Consider the following 15,083-nt stretch of genomic DNA (forward strand, 5'->3'; position numbering starts at 1 on the left):
TTCATCAGACGCTTTCTTTTTTCTTTGAATAGTTTGCCCAGATCCCTGAGCAACCACCCCGTGCAATTTGCTGTTAACCTAAATAACTCGAATTCAGGTACACCCATAGCACTGCCCAGATCTGCCCATGCACGCAGTAATTAGGGCACTCCAAGCGCCAACCTGTAGCTGGGGAGGCAGGAGGCTCTGCAGGCATCTCCTGGTGGCTACCTGCTGGTGGAAGGGATGCGCCGCGCCGCCACGTCCCTCCCTGCAGCCGCCTGGAGAAGGCTTTGTGGGAACATGGGGGTGGCACCGTGCCCTCAGCAGCCGCCCTGCGAGACTGGGAAAGAAAGGGCGGCCGTCTGTCGCCCCGATGGAGGGGAAGGAGACGTGTGAGAGACCCGTGGAGGCAGAGGGGTGCATTCCTTACCTGTGAAATAACCCCGTGAAGTCCAAACGCTCGGGGAATTCCTAGATCGCTGTAGCAACATCTCAGCGGTGACAGTGTGAGGATTTAAGTGAGGCTGGCTCCAAAGGGGGAGATTGTTATCTGCTTTCAGACCAAGAGGGAAAGCAGTGGGAAAAATGAGACCCACTTTTTACAAACCTTGTCCTCCCCGATCCTGCTGCTGACTGGAGGGGGCCTGCCAGCGTGCTGAGTTACTCAGAAAGGACCATTTTTGACTGAATCGTTCCAGAACTAGTCAGGAATTAAGTTAACTGCTGCCTTTCAGATTTATGGGTCCCTTAATCCTAAATTACCTTTTAAGTGTAAGCAAACCCTAATACCTGTTATGTGAGGAGGGATCTTCTGGGGCAGAAGAGAGAGGCAGAAACAAGTTACCTGATAGAACCAGAGATAATATTTAAGCTGAAAAATAGAGGGAATTAGCAGGTTTTTGGGCCCTGTTGTGGGGATGCTCAGCTGCAGACGGGCTGTGTGAAACAACCCCCAGAGGAGAGGCTGCCAGCAGGGCTGTGCTGAGGGACTGGGTGCTGCTGGAGCAGGACCTGGGCACAGGGCTGTGGGCACAGGGCTGAGTGGGGCTGTGCCCGCAGAGCCTGGTCGGGCAGACACACAGAATTACCTCATTAGCAAAGCGTCGGTGGCCAGGCTGCTCAGCACCTGCCCTTCCTCCCCCAGCATGGAACAACTTTATCTAATTAACCAAAGCGAAGGGTCCCAGAGGAGCAGCTTAAAGGGACACCCTCAGCTTGAAGCCCAGGCAGCCTCAGCAAGTTGTTGTGTGCGTGGTGGGACCAGGCAGCCTTCATTTCCCAGGGCTGGATGTCTCGCGTCCCCTACACCCCCAGATCCCCTCCAGCACATGCCCAGCTTCTTTTTGGGGCCGTGGACGCTGGAGCAGGAACAGGACGCGGTGCGGTACCTCCACACTGCTGTGTGGAGCTGGGTCCCTCCGGGGGGGCTTCCTCCCAGCAGGGTGCTCTCTGAGTTCGTCCTTTTCTCCCCTTTTTTTCCTCAGCTCCTGTCCCCCTCTGCTGGGGCGGCTGTGCCTTGCAGGGGCGGGCTGGCTGCAGGAGCTGTGAACGCCCTTCCCCCGGGGACTGGGGCTAGGAGAGGGGCACAGGGGCAGCTGCCACCACTCCGGGGCTCGTCACGGGCATTTTGGCAGTCTGGCAAAACACATCTCCTGTTCGTTAGTGGGGGAAAGGCAAAGGCCGCGTGTAACAGGCGGGTCTCCCCCTCAGCCCGCCCTGCCCTCAGCTGAGGCGCGGCCCCGCGCGCCCCCTGGCGGCCACGAACGCGCGCGGGCACGGGGCCGCCCCCCCGTGCGGCAGGGCAGCCCCTCCTGCCCTCAGCAGGGCGAGGGCGGGCGCGGCTTCGGGAGCGGAGGGCGCGCATGCGCGCGGCGTCACGTGGCGGCCGGGCCGCCTTTTAAAGCGGCGCGCGGGGCGGGAGGGGCAGTGTGAGGCGATGGCGCGCGGCGGGAGGAGCGCGGCGCGGCCCGCGGCGGCACCGGCACCGGCCAGGTACGGGCGGGGGGGGCCCGGGGGGTCCCGGCGGGGCTCCGCTGCCGCCCCCCGCCCCCCCTGACCCGCTCCTCTCCCGCAGCCCGGCCCCGGCCGCCCCGGTGCCGCCGGCGCAGCCCGGGCTGATGGCGCAGATGGCCAGCACGGCGGCCGGCGTGGCCGTGGGCTCCGCTGTGGGGCACGTCGTGGGCAGCGCCCTCACCGGGGCCTTCGGCGGCTCCTCCGAGCCCAGCAAGGCGGCCCCGGCGCAGGTAGGAGCCCGAATGTCCTTGCGGGGCTGTGCCGAGGGGCCCCGGCCGCTCCCTGACCCCGTCCCCGCCCGCAGGAGCCCCGGCAGCAGCCCCCGTCCCAGCAGCAGCCGCCCTTCGGGCCCTGCCACTACGAGGTGAAGCAGTTCCTGGAGTGCGCCACCACCCAGAGGGACCTGACCTTGTGCGAGGGCTTCAACGAGGCGCTGAAGCAGTGCAAGTACAGTAACGGTGAGTGGGGGCGAGGGGGGGAGGGAGCTGCGGCTGGGAGAGCGCCAGAGGGGTTAAAGGCTGTGCAAACAGGCTGCCGAGCGAGCCCTGCCCTGTAAGGCTGCACGTAGGAAGTGGCTCTGCCCGTGTGAGTGCCTCTTGTGTCACCTGGAATGACGAAGGGAACCGGAAAGGGCAGAAGTGGCCCTGACTGTGTCTGTGAAGGTGACAGGATCGTAGATAATTCCACAGAGCTTCCTTTTTGCTGCCCTGAGAAGCCTGCTGCTTTCACCACTCGCTTTCCTAGTTCCTGCTGCACCTGTTAACAGCAGATTTCAGTCCTTATGTCTTAGTCTTAAGGTGATCAACTTAAGCAGGAGAGTTTTATTAACTGCAGCTGCTGGAATGTGCACCTAATGCTGACCTTGTTTTCTCCCATGCAGGTGTTTCCTCTCTCCTGTGAGGAATCTGTCCAGTTGTAGGGAGAAGAAGAGCCTGGTGTAGAGCCCTGATGCCTGCAAGGAGTGGAAGGAAGGATGGACAGGTGATGTGCTGGAGGGAACAGGCTGACCAGATCGGAGCCTTCTGGGGTAACTTACTTCTGGAGTAGTAGGGAAGTAAAGGAACGGTTGGATTTATGATTCTGGAGTTCAGATAGTGCTGTATTTACTACAGAGAAATAAAGAAGCTTATTTGGAACTATCACCTGTGCTTTTCCTTTATTTAATACTTGAGCGTGAATTAAGCTACGCAAATATTACCCATATGATCCCCTTTCAGGGCCAGGCATATCTTTGTGTATTTCTGCAAGCAGGAGGTGCAGCCCAGCAGCAAGAACTGTGCCTGCGTGGCTTGGCAAAAGCAGATCCACAACTGAGCTGAGACCGGAGTGTCAGCACTCCAGCCAGAGCAGGGGCTGGAGAGAGGTAATCTGAGATATCCGACAGTATTTTCAGTAACATTCTTCTTGCATTGATAATCTCTTCCTGTTCTGACCCAGGAGCTAGGAAAGCGTGACCTGTCTGTCTGCATGACTCGGATACAGCCAGCTGATCTTCCTTAGGGAGTTATGCAATGTTCCCAAGGTCACCAGCTGAAGGTGAAGCTCAGGGCTGCTTTCTATTTCTGCCATTATGGCAGATCAGCCTCGTTACGGCTGCCTGCAGGCTCTTCTCAGGAGACCCTGCTTTGCAGCAGATCATAGGGGGCTCTTGAAGGTCCTGTCCCTTTCAAATGTCAGAACCTAAATGTTTGATGGAATTTTGGTGTTCTGAGCTGTGCCTGTGCCTAGCTGGGGTGCCTTGTGCTCTCCTGAGCGGTGGCCAAGTTAGAAAGGTGCCAGAGACTCATGGCCAAGCGCTGTTGTGTGCTGAGCTGCTCCACTGTGAGCAGGGAGGAACCACTGTAAGGAAGTCTCACCTTGCTGCCTTCAGCATACACCAAATTAAACATTTCTTGGTCTGCATGGATAGGCTATTAGGGAAGGTTATCAAGCATACCTGCAGCGAGTGTGTGCTGTCTTCTGACCCATTCTGGCAAGTTCCAGCAATGGTTCTGCGGCTGACACCCTGGCTGTCCCTTCAGTGACTTTTTCTGTGGACTTCTGTGAGCCTCTAGGAGGCCCCTGCTGGTGTGGTGCTGTTCAGGGCAGGCTTACCCAGAGAGCTGAGGCAGGAGGTGTGGTTCCTTGCTGCTCAGTGCAGGTGGTGGTGTGGGAATGTGAATGACACCTTGAAGCAGGAGGCAGCTGCTTGTGCCTGGCCAGGGTGCTGTCTGCTGCCAGTGCAGCTTTAGTTGCAGAACATCTGAGGAGAGTGGGGGTCCTGGTGGGGCTGGGGGCTTGGGCAGCACCATGGTGAGTCCTGGCGGTGGTCACTGCACTTGTGCTTGTTCCCATCAGGCCCTTTCCTCATCTGGGGGTGCTCTTCGGCTCTGAGCTCTTCTTGGGCTGAGCCCTCCTCTGCAAGGAGCCTTTCCTCCACTGCTCTCTCATCGGGGTGTTTGCCGAGAGCTTCTGCAGCCGATCTGTGGAGCAAACCCCAAGAGCTGGGTGCTTTCCTGCTGTGTCAGCTGCCCACTGGTGTGTTAAGTGAGGAGATGCTGAGCTGGGAGGTGGGCCTCTGAGTCCCCCCAGCTCGTGTTGTCCCTCCCTGCCTGTCCCCAGGAGCTGACTCCTTGCCCTGCGCGCCTCCCAGCTGTGGGGCTGTGCCCTGTACAGGTTGGTGTGGGGAGGGCAGGCAGTGGTGCTGCTGTTGTGACAGCCAGGAGGGGCTCTGCAGAGCAGCTCTGCCTGCTGCTTGTCCCTGACTTCACCTGGGGATACCCACAGGTGACAATAATGCTGCCACAGCAGTACCAGCCCCAAAGCTGTGCTCTGAGGGGGCATGGTGATGTGGAGGAGCTCTGTCCCCTGGATGGTGTTCAGGGGGAGTCAGGCCTGCACTCTCAGCTGCTCTGGAGACACCTTGGGTGCCTGACTCTTACCTGCGAGGTCAGGGTGGTGTTTCCCCAGGTTCTCCAGTAAGGATTCATAGCAGGTAGCTTCAGTGCTTTGTTCTCCTAGCAGCAGAATGGGAAAAGTGGGTCAGTCCCTGTCTTGGCTGAAAATTGGGATCAAAACTTGGAATTGGGGCAGGTGGCTCTGTTGTGAGAAGCTCCTCCCCCAGAGCTGCTACCTCAGTCTCAGGATACAGCTCTAGTGTTTTTGTGAGCTGGCTTTTCTTTCTGACAGCTACTGTGTGGTGTCCAGACAACTGCTGGGCAGACCCTGTCCAAAGGCACAGCCTTGTTTGTAGGCTGTGACAAGGTGCCACTGGTGTGCGGGGCAGTTCCTCCAGTGCTGCCCACCCCTGCAGCAGACCCGTCCTGGCCTGGAGGATGAGCTGTGTGGCCTTGCTGAGGAACTTACTGATGACCCTGACGAGGATGTAGCGCTGCCTTTCCCGTAGGTATTTACTGGCATACTCAGCTGCAGGATTCTCCACTTTGCTCAGGTTCATCAGGGTTCCTGCTTCATCCACGAGGTCGATGCACTCTGGAGGGGAAGAGATGTGAAGATCCCACATGCCCCTTCAACCTTCACAAGCTGGTACAGGCTTAGAGGTGTTAACTTGGCAAGTTACGCTATGAAGAGAACGTTTTGGGGTCTGCAGGGGAGGAGGTTTGCCTCCCCTGCGTTTTTGGGATGGGCTGCAACTCCCACACAACCCTTTTGGTACCCACTGCTGCTTCTCTAGGGGTCTGTCCTGGGGCGGTGGCTGCTCGTGAGCACTCAGTACCTCCTGTCCTGCACTGACACTTCCTCCTCAGGTGGGCGGTGAGGGCCAGCACGCGGCTCTGCAGGTTCACCAGCTCCTGGCAGTTGGCTGTGGGCAGGGAGAGAGAGGTGAGTAAGTGAGGTCTCCCTGGATCTGGGGGCCCCGCTGACATCCAAGGGGTGCTGTCACGGGCAGCAAAGCGGGGGGCCCTGTGTGGCCTCTGAGCAGGGCTTTGAGCCTGTGGTGTTATGGGCTGTGTCTGCTGTGCTGGGAACGCACCACGCTAGGGGCTGGGATGAGCATTCTGATTTGGGGAAAGTTGTTCTGCTTGGTGAAGCATCTGTCCTTTAATTTAGGTTCCTCAAACAGGAGCAGGAAAAATCCACGAGCCCTGGCCCTGACATTCCCCTTCCACGAGCTTGTCCAGGTCACGAGGGAAAGGAGCTGGGCATCTCAGCTGAGTCATCAGGGGACGTTTTGGCCATGAACTCTCACCGAGTGTGTCACGATGGAGAAATCCCCAGGGCTGACAAACGTCAGCAGCCAGAGCTGGGGAGCCAATTGAAATAGCAGAGGGAGCAAAGGTGTAGGACCAAGTGTGTTTGGCAGCTGCAGCACCAAGTGTTTGGGGTCAGGTGAAGGCTCCTAGCCAAGTGGGGGCAAGGCCAGGACAGAGTCTGCCTGTTCCCTCGTTCCCTGCTGTGGATATTGCACTCCGAAGCCAAGCTCTGGAGTTAGAGCCAGGGGGAACCCTTCCCACAAAGCGGGGAGCAGAGGAACTGCTGGCAGCCGTCATTGCCTGGTGACTTTCTGCTTCTGTCTGGGCAAGCAAAGCCCCCTCCAGCGATTTCCTCAGAGCTGCAAAGCTGGGGACACGCAGCAAGGACAACCTGGAGGGAGTCCTACCCAGCAGGTGGTGCTGGCTGCAGCCCAGTAACCCACCCCTCGCCTGGCCTCCCTTCCTGTGGGTAACCGAGCTCTGCTGACATGGTTTTCCTCTGTGAGTCAGCATGTAGGGATTAAATACCTCCCATCATGTAACTTTTTAAAGTAAATAGCTGGAGCAGAGCGTGCTGATGTGCTCTGGTAGAGCTCTGCTGCCCTGTTCCCTGGCCTTGGGGTGCTGCTGTGCATCAAGGTGCCACGTCCCTCCCTCCCCGTGGGGCCACCCCCTGGCACCGAGAGCTGCTTGAAGCCAGTGCTCTCCCCGCGTACCTCCGTATCTCACCGTGACGAACATCGTGCTTCCTGGCAGGGGCTGCAGGCAGCGGGGTGACAAAGTGCCTTGGTGTTGTGTGCCGAGAGGAGGGGCAGCGTTTCCAGCCAACGCTGTGGTGGTTTCAGGAGCAGATTTCCCAGCAACGGGGAACGGCCACTGCAGATTCCTGAGCTGCCTGTGGCTGGGCGCTGGGAGAGGAGGGGTAGAGCAGGGCTTGGTTAACGGCCTTTCAGGAGGCTGCTCCCAGTCTGTCTCTTCGCTGTGCTGCTGATTCCTGCCCCTTGTTTGCCCTGCAGCCCCGCTGAGTGCCAGACTGTTACCTATGGAGTGGTGAGAAAACGGTTGATATTAATAAAGAAGGGGGAGATTTGGGAATGTGGCCATGGGGGTTGGAAAGCCCTGTGGTTGAGATAACATTAGACTCTTAACGATGAGGCCATCAGGAATATAAAAGTTTAGAGGGAACAAAGAAGGGTGGTTCAGGAGACTCCATGCAGTCTCGGGTTTCTTGTTCTCTAGCCCTTAAGGCATAGAAGTTTCTGTGTGTTTGCTGTTGTTATATTCAAAGTTGTTTGAGCAATGAAAAGTTGTTTTGAAAAGAACTGCTGTGGGGAGAAGGGTATAGGAGGGGAGCCTGCCCTCAAAAAAAAAAAAGGCAATGCGATGTGTTGAAGTTATGTCATCAATAAAGAAGCAGAAAGAAGGAATGAAAAGGAACAGGCTAGCGGAACAGAGACCGGGATGGGAACAGGCACATTGATTGCCTCATGAAGATAGGTTCGGCCAAACTCAGCAAACCGCTCAGAGAAGCTCGTACAGAAAGTTGCTGGAAATGGGCACACCAGAGCTGGAGAGAAGCTCGAGCTGAGAGAAGCGGAGCCAGCACACAACTGCCCCTTGTTGGTAAGCAGCTGCACATCATGGGGAATCGTACGTCCTTAGGAACAAAGACTGTCCTGGTAACCTTACAGCTTATTCTCCTTCTTAACAATCGGACAGTTTATGAGCCTGAAATATGGGACCAAACTGAGGTCAAGGTGTGGGACTCTGCAACTGAAAACGACAAGGTTGCAGTGGGATTGCTCGGCACCTGGCGAGCAGTCTCTGAGGCCTTACAGAGCCCTGTGGGACCACAGTCAGAAACATGTGGCTTGCCAGACAGTGAGGGAGCTGTGGGCTCCTTTACTGATCTGAATTCTACGCCACTGGCCCCTCTGCTGCTACAGCCATCGCAGGCCTTTGCTGTTCCACCCCCTGCTGACCTGGACGTGCCTTTTGACCCAGGCCCATTGGCCTTCACAAGGAGATGGATATGCTTTTCTTCGATCCAGGAAGAACGGGATACATAAGGCCTAAAGACTGAGTTGCTTGACAACTTAAAGCAAGACATATTGTTCAAAAGGAATGGAAAATGGAGACTGTTAAGTCATGGAACTTAAAGGATTGTTTGTTACCTTTTCTGATTGTAAATATGGATAGGCATACTCGGGTTTAGTATGTAAAAGCGATGTTCTGTTTTTAGAAATGTTTGATGTTCGTGTGTGTGTGTTGGTGGAGCGTAGACTCCCTGCACACCCAGCGCTGTTTACTTGCCTTTTATACCTTTTTATAAGTATATTACTAAATTCAGATTGAGTTGAGACTTCATTTATAACAAGACTGTGCCTGCATGGCTGTGCCTGGCATCGATGCGAGGGTGGCTGCGGGCTCCTCTCTGAGGTGGTCGGATGTCACCAGCAGCACCTCCCCGAGGACCCTGCCTGTTGTCATCCTGCCCTGGCCCACCAGGCAGTGGGAGCAGTGGGATGGGATGAGCTGACTGCTATCACTGCCTGGCAGAGCAGGGAGGAAGCTGTAGGGCACAGTGGGGTGCAGGGTGGTGCAGCGGGAGTCCTGCTCTGGGTTTTGCCCTGGCCTGACAGAGATAGTGATATCTTGGTCACTGACATATCAAGCATGGGATGAAACCTGCTTATTTGGGTGAGTTTTTGTTTATTGCACAACCAGCAGGAGGGAATAGGCTGTACAGGGGGAGCAGGGGGCTGTGTTCACATTTGCTCTTGTGCTTTGCCCAGGCAGTTGCTTCCTGCCCCTCTGTGCCACCAGAGCAATCTGCATTGCTCGTGCAGCAGCTGCTTAGCACCCAGATGTTGCTGTGCAGGTGTTCAGCACTGCTTACAGGGCACTGTAACATCATCCCCTGTAGCAACATCCCCTTTGCTTGCAGAGGTACCAAGACCCACAGGTGAAATCCTGTCCTGAGGACTGAATGGTGGGAGCTAGTACAGACGCTGAGGCATGAGGAGAGCTGTGCTGCGTAGCCTGTACTCACAGCTCTGTGGACAAATCTCCTCTCTCCAAACCTCCTCGCATGGAGAAAGGGCCCTATGGCTGTGCTTGATGCAGCAGGGCATGTGTGGGCAGAGCTGTGCTCACAGCACATTTGTTGTGATTCCTCTCCTGAGAAGCTGTGAAACCACAGAGCAGAGCATAAGTCTGGTTCCCAGCAGCCTCTCAGAGCTGGGGCCGGTTGTGCTGCAGCTCTCACTGCAGGGCCTGCCTAAACGAAGCTTGTTGTCCTCTGACCCTGGTTTCCAGATCTGACACCTTTGAGGGTTCGCTGTGCTGCAGCACACAGCTCTGGGCTGTGGAGGACCCATGTTTTCCTCCCAGGTGCTGTGGTGTGGTTTCACAGCTCTCTCTAGCTCTCACATCTGAGCCAGGAGATGACCACAGCAGGGGGGCTGTGTTCCAAGGCACTGGGAGAGTTTGTGCACCTCTGCTTGGTATTTCTGCTCTCAGGGTGGTGACAGAGCCCAGTGTGGGTCGGGAGAGTCCCTGGAGCAAGCGGAACAGGCATGGAGAGCATGTCTCTGTGATTAAAAGTGATTCTTATGTGGAGGAAGTTGCCCCCTCGCCCCAGCCTGGGTGTTCACGCTCTGCCCTGCCCCAGGGGCTCAGCCTCACGCCAGGGCAGCTCGGTGGGAAGGCACGGGGAGCACTTTGCCCCCTGCCCCACAGGGGCTGTGTCCTCCAGCGGGTGGGCTCCTCTCCTGCCTCCGAGCACAGCAGGGGCCAGACCTGGGGGCTGCCTTGGGCAGCCGAGAGGCTGGGGGCGACCCCGTGCCGTTGCTTTGAGCTGACCCCAGCATGACGGGCACCTGAGGCCTCCCCGTGCCCTGGGCTTGGTCCCAAACGGACGTGACCTGGTGGGACAAAGCCACGCTGAGGGCTGTTGGCGGAGCTGTTTCACACCGTCCTGCGCGTAGCGTGCGGGCAGCTCCTCCCTGCGAGGTGGGAGGCCGGGTGCTGCTCACAGGCCTCCTCCTGTCTTGGCTGCTGCAGTGTGCCCGGGCTGGGCATGGCGCTCGCCCTCGCCCTCCTGCCGCTGCTGCTCCTGCCCTGGGGTAAGTGCCTGCTCTGTCCCCTCGCCCTGCTGGGAGGCACTGGGACTGAACCGCCTCAGTCCCGCCCTGGTTTGAGATTTTTTGGGCGGGTGTGCTTGGGAAGCCTTACTCTCTCGTACTGCTTGTTGTCCCCAGTCACGCTGGACCTCCCCAGAGACCCTTGAAATTGAGGGAATCGATCAAACAGCTCCCGATGTCTTCTGCAAAAGTGCCTGGGTGCTGAATTGGAGCCAGAAATACTAGCTCAGAGGCACGGTGTAAGGAACCTGAGTGCATCCGTTTGTTGATCAAGATATAATGTGCTGATAGCCAAAAATAATAAGCCTGCTAGGTTTTGACAGTTGCTGGGGTGAAACCTTCCCTGCCACTTCCCCATCGCATATTTCAGTCGATGAGATCTTTCCTTCTGCAGGGTTGCTGTTGTCTAGGCAGCCCACCTGGCACTGGGTAGGAAACTGTTCCTGGCAGAGCTTTGTGCTGTCTCTGAGCGGGGATGTGCCAGTCGCAGTAACTGAGTCTCCCGTGGCTTTAGGATTCACTGGGCATGCAGATGAGCCCCAGGCTGCCTGCGGCTCTGTTTGGAGCTAGGGACAGGTTTAGGGAGGGAGAAGTTGGTTGGGGCATCCTTGTGCCCCCCAAAGAGATGGAAGTGGTGGGGCAGCTGTCGGGCCCTCGCCTGGGGCGTTTGCTCTGTGCTCAATACCTGAAGGCAGCGCAGTGGTGCAGGATGGAGCCAGTGAGCCTGCTGCTTGCCTGGGAGCAGGAGTCAGGGCTCTCCTCCAACTCTCGCTTTCAGGTGCGGGGACTCTTGGACGTCCTCAGAGTCAAGTGGTTCTCATGACCGAAGGGGAGCCTGTGGTGATGGAGTGTCCTTTCCGCAAGCACAACGGCGGCGGTGATTACTTGGATGAGTTCATCTGGGGCCATGGGAACATCTCGAGAAGGATCCTGCAGTTTAGGATGACGCGGCCCAATGCCTCCTGTGTGCATCGCAGCGAAGGTCACTTCAGCGGCACTGTGGATTTTGCAAGGAGCGTGAGCTTTCTCAACATCTCAGAGGTGCTTATGAACGACACTGGCCCTTACCACTGCTATGTGAAGATAGGGAACAGCAACCCGACCGAAAAGGTGACTCACCTGCTCGTTAGAGGTGAGTCCGTCTCTCCTGCTTTCCCCTTTCTGTCCCTCCAGCATTCCACCTGCGCATCCCTGAGCAAGCGTAGCCCTCTCTTGTCATCGAGTGGCTTCCCCAGGCCTTTGGGAAGTGTTGGACAGAGCTCAGGCAAGGGACCTGGCCCTGTGGTGGGAAAGAGAGAATGGTTTGCATTGCAGCACCTGGCCTTACAGAGCTCTGTTTTATGTTCCCACTGGCTTGTGCAGCGCCAACAACTTTTGTGGGCATGGTGCTTTGCCCGAGCTGGCGGTATGCAGGCATCAAAGCAGCTCTGACACGAGCACCCACGTGAACCTCTCTTCTTTGCAGGTCGGCAGCCGTGGGCAGCCTCTGGGGGCCTCAGCTTCTCTGAATCTCCAGGAGGCGAAGTCACCTTGGACTGTGACTTCCCTGCCAAGCTGCCCGACAGCTTCACCTACCTCTTTTGGCTGCACGAGCAAGACCAGAGCCCACCCCGACTCGTGGCATGGACAAACACGTCCAGTTTCCAGAACAACAGCAGCAGCACTGGAAGTCGTTTCCAGAGCGTATTTGACCTGGAAAATCACCGGAGCCATCTCACCATTACCGGGCTGGAAGAGAAGGACAGCGGCTGGTACCAGTGTGAGGGCCTGGGAGAGCTTTCAGGCTGGCAGAGAGGGACGAGAACCCACCTCACTGTGCAAGGTGAGCTTGTTTTCTGGGACCTTGTGTGCAAGTGAAATCCTTCTGCTCTGCTAAGGCTTTGTATTTCACAGTCAGTCTAACACACGGGCTAGATCTGTTCAGGGCTTGATGACAGGGTGCGTGTGACACTCCTCAGCTGGGACACATCCCAACGTGCGGGGTGCCTCTCGTTCGCCTTGCGCTGCCCTGCAGAGCGTGGGGAGTGCAGGCAGGCAGCAGCTGGAGCTGTGTCTGCAGCACGCTCCTACCTGCAACGGGCTGAGAGGGCGGGCTGCCCAGAGTGTGAGCTGCTGTTGTGCTGCAACGGTAAAGCTTTGCAGAGTCACAGAACATGAAAGTGAGATGCACGGATAAATTTAAAGTGTCTACAAAACCACAGAACGTCATCTGTGAAGAGACACGGGTTACGTGCCCCTTGCTGCAGGGGGTTATCTGGAAAAGATACTGGTTGCCTTGATGGTTCAAGGTTCAGGAACCAATTTCATTTCTACCTAACGATGACATGGATTTTTAATGCATTTACTTTAATGTGCACAAGTACCTTTATCCAGGGTAGCTCAGTAACAAATCCCAGCAGAATTGTTTGTTGTGTTTACAGCCTGTCCAATTAATCCAGAACACAGTTAGTTGCAATTATGCAGTAATTTGGACTCACCATGACTCAACTGGGAAATACCAGATGTGAGGATGAAGCAGGTCCCTGTTCTGAAGTGTAGGACATGCCGTGTCCCTGCTGATTTGGTGCCCAAAAGATGTGATTCATATTTGAGGAGAAGCTCTTAAAATTTGTGCTGGTTCTTGTGTTCCCGTTCCCTCATCCTCACACCAGGGGCAGGCACCCTGTGTTTGATCATGCCCATGATGGGCCTCCTCACTGCCGTTAGCCTTTTTTCACAGCTTTTCCTCAACGTCTTACCCACGGCCCCCAGCTGCAGAGGTCGGAGCCTTCCACGTTTTCACTGAAAGCACCAACCCGCTGGCATGTTTGCGCGTCCCAGTGTACATGACAATATGAACTAGGAGTACAAGGCTCTGTTCTCCTTTCTAGGCTCCTCGGCTGTCCTGCTGGTTGTTTTGGGGAGTGTTGCGTTTGTCGTCATGGCTCTGTGCTCTTACTTTCTGTGTAAGTAATACTGGGAAGTATACTGGGCTTCACCCAGTGTCATGGTTTAACCTGGCCGGCAGCTAAACACCACACAGCTGTTCGCTCACCCTCCCCCCTCCCTGTCTGGCATGGGGGAGAGAAATGTGAAAATGAAGCTCGTGAGTTGCGATAAAGACAGTTTCTTAAGACAGGAAAATAATAATAACAATAATGATTGTATTAGTACTACTACTAGTAATGTGTACAAACTAGTGATGCACAATGCAATTGCTCACCAGCTGCTGACCGATGCCCAGCCGAACCCCGAGCAGTCTGGCCCCCCCCCGGCTAGCCACCCCTATCTATTGTTCAGCATGCCCCCAGATGGCATGGAATACCCCTTTGACCAGTTTGGGTCAGCTGTCCTCGGTCTGTCCCTTCCCAGCTCCTGCTGCACCCCCAGCCTGCCCTCTGGCAGGACAGTGCAAGAAGCTGAGACGTCCTTGGCTTGGTGTAAGCACTGCTCTGCAACAATTAAAACATCGGGGTGTCATCAGCATTCTTCTCACCCGATGCCAAAACATAGCATTCTACCAGGTATTAGGAAGAAAATTAACTCTGTCCTAACTGAAACCAGGACACCCAGACATCACCTCAGGCCTTATCACAGCAGTGGCCTGAGCTGTATCTTTGCTGTGAGGACTCTGGCTCTCCAGCAACATGGCCAAGCCCTCACCTGCCCTGTGCTGTGCCTCTGCTGACACCTCGCTGCATCCCTTGTGGGCTCGGCCAAGCGTGGGGCACTGGGAGCAGAAGGGACTCGTGTGGGTGGCACTGCATCAGGCCGCTGCTCTCCCCTGCTGTCACGAGGAGGAGCGTGACAGGAGGCCGAAAGCTCCTCCATGGCCTGGCAGAATACTAGGTAGAAGACTGCCGTGTCTTTCAGCCTTTGGGCTGCAAGGAGGTGCAGAGCAGGCTGTTATAGTGGGGCAAATCCATCAGTAAAATCCTTCTGCTAGCGACCAGTCCCGGTCTGTGAGCAGGGAGGCTGTGTTAGAGCCGTGCTATTTCAGCGGGGGCTGCTCCAGCAGGGCTGTGTCCCCTCTGCTCTGCTTCAGACAAGCACCACAAGAAGCTGAGGAGGCAGCGCACCGTGCAGGACGCTTCGGATCCCTGCCACAGGCACGCAGAGGACAGCGCGAGGCAGCCCACAGGCGGGGAAGCTGTCAGTGCCAGTGTTGGCAGCACGGCAGAGTACAGCGTGAGTGGGGTGCCGGGCAGAGACAGCCACTGCTGGGTCCTGCAGCAGTGCAGGGGTTGGTGACGGAGCCCTGGGGCCAGGGATGGGGCTGCTGATGGTAACTGAGGCTGTTTTTTGTTCACAGCTCCTCACTTTCCCGGGAAGGAACACCGCTGCAGAGGACTGGGGACAACGATGACAGTCCAGGAAGGCCCAGTGGGACATGGGGAGCTGTGCTGGGCTTTCTGTACTCATGGCACTGTGAATAGTTCCCCTCCACTGCGTATCATGCAAAGGTCCCTAGCAAAGCCTTCTCTCCCTTGATGGTTGTTTTTTGTATTCAATTAAAGCCTCTCGAGGACAGACTGTGTACATTCAGTCTCTGCTCTACCTGGCTGTTCTGGCTGCCTGTGGAGCTGGCTTTCAGCTGCTCTGTGTCCAGCCTGGCTCAGCCCAACCCTTGTACCATCCTCTGGGGCTGATGCTACCCACCAGGCACAGCCACATCCTCCTCCCGTGGAGGAAAAGCCTGGCAGCTCTGCAGGTTGAAGTAAGGCCTGCATGGGGACTCCTCTAACCCAGGGCAGCAGAGAGGTGCTGATGT

At 56.6% G+C, this 15,083-nt stretch overlaps 3 protein-coding genes across 6 annotated transcripts; 2 read left to right on the plus strand and 1 right to left on the minus strand.

Moving 5' to 3' along the window:
* The first annotated feature begins 1,818 nt into the window (after positions 1 to 1,818).
* Positions 1,819 to 3,137, plus strand: CHCHD10 (coiled-coil-helix-coiled-coil-helix domain containing 10). The gene is made up of 4 exons (XM_027470012.3): positions 1,819 to 1,974; positions 2,057 to 2,225; positions 2,300 to 2,453; positions 2,876 to 3,137. Exons 1-4 carry the CDS (start codon positions 1,919 to 1,921, stop codon positions 2,893 to 2,895), a joined length of 399 nt encoding a protein of 132 aa, XP_027325813.1. The 5' UTR covers positions 1,819 to 1,918; the 3' UTR covers positions 2,896 to 3,137.
* A 1,181-nt stretch (positions 3,138 to 4,318) lies between these two features.
* Positions 4,319 to 7,025, minus strand: C16H22orf15 (chromosome 16 C22orf15 homolog). The gene is made up of 5 exons (XM_027470011.3): positions 6,905 to 7,025; positions 5,711 to 5,797; positions 5,341 to 5,466; positions 4,917 to 4,991; positions 4,319 to 4,457 (listed from the first exon to the last, which is right to left on the minus strand). Exons 1-5 carry the CDS (start codon positions 6,927 to 6,929, stop codon positions 4,342 to 4,344), a joined length of 429 nt encoding a protein of 142 aa, XP_027325812.2. The 5' UTR covers positions 6,930 to 7,025; the 3' UTR covers positions 4,319 to 4,341.
* An 82-nt stretch (positions 7,026 to 7,107) lies between these two features.
* On the plus strand, positions 7,108 to 14,842 carry LOC113845338 (polymeric immunoglobulin receptor-like). Of its 4 annotated transcripts, XM_072024507.1 has the most exons (7): positions 7,122 to 7,238; positions 7,600 to 7,811; positions 11,112 to 11,465; positions 11,799 to 12,155; positions 13,204 to 13,278; positions 14,358 to 14,500; positions 14,625 to 14,842. In XM_072024507.1, exons 2-7 carry the CDS (start codon positions 7,676 to 7,678, stop codon positions 14,676 to 14,678), a joined length of 1,119 nt encoding a protein of 372 aa, XP_071880608.1. In that variant the 5' UTR covers positions 7,122 to 7,238; positions 7,600 to 7,675; the 3' UTR covers positions 14,679 to 14,842. The 4 variants fall into 4 exon arrangements, with proteins under 4 accessions (XP_038043397.2, XP_071880608.1, XP_027325805.3 ...); XM_038187469.2 differs by lacking the exon at positions 7,600 to 7,811 and having other exon boundaries at positions 7,108 to 7,238; XM_027470004.3 differs by lacking the exons at positions 7,122 to 7,238; positions 7,600 to 7,811 and adding an exon at positions 9,573 to 10,315.
* The last annotated feature ends 241 nt before the right edge of the window (positions 14,843 to 15,083 follow it).

Source organism: Anas platyrhynchos, chromosome 16, assembly GCF_047663525.1.
Source record: "Anas platyrhynchos isolate ZD024472 breed Pekin duck chromosome 16, IASCAAS_PekinDuck_T2T, whole genome shotgun sequence".
Lineage (NCBI taxonomy): Eukaryota > Metazoa > Chordata > Aves > Anseriformes > Anatidae > Anas > Anas platyrhynchos.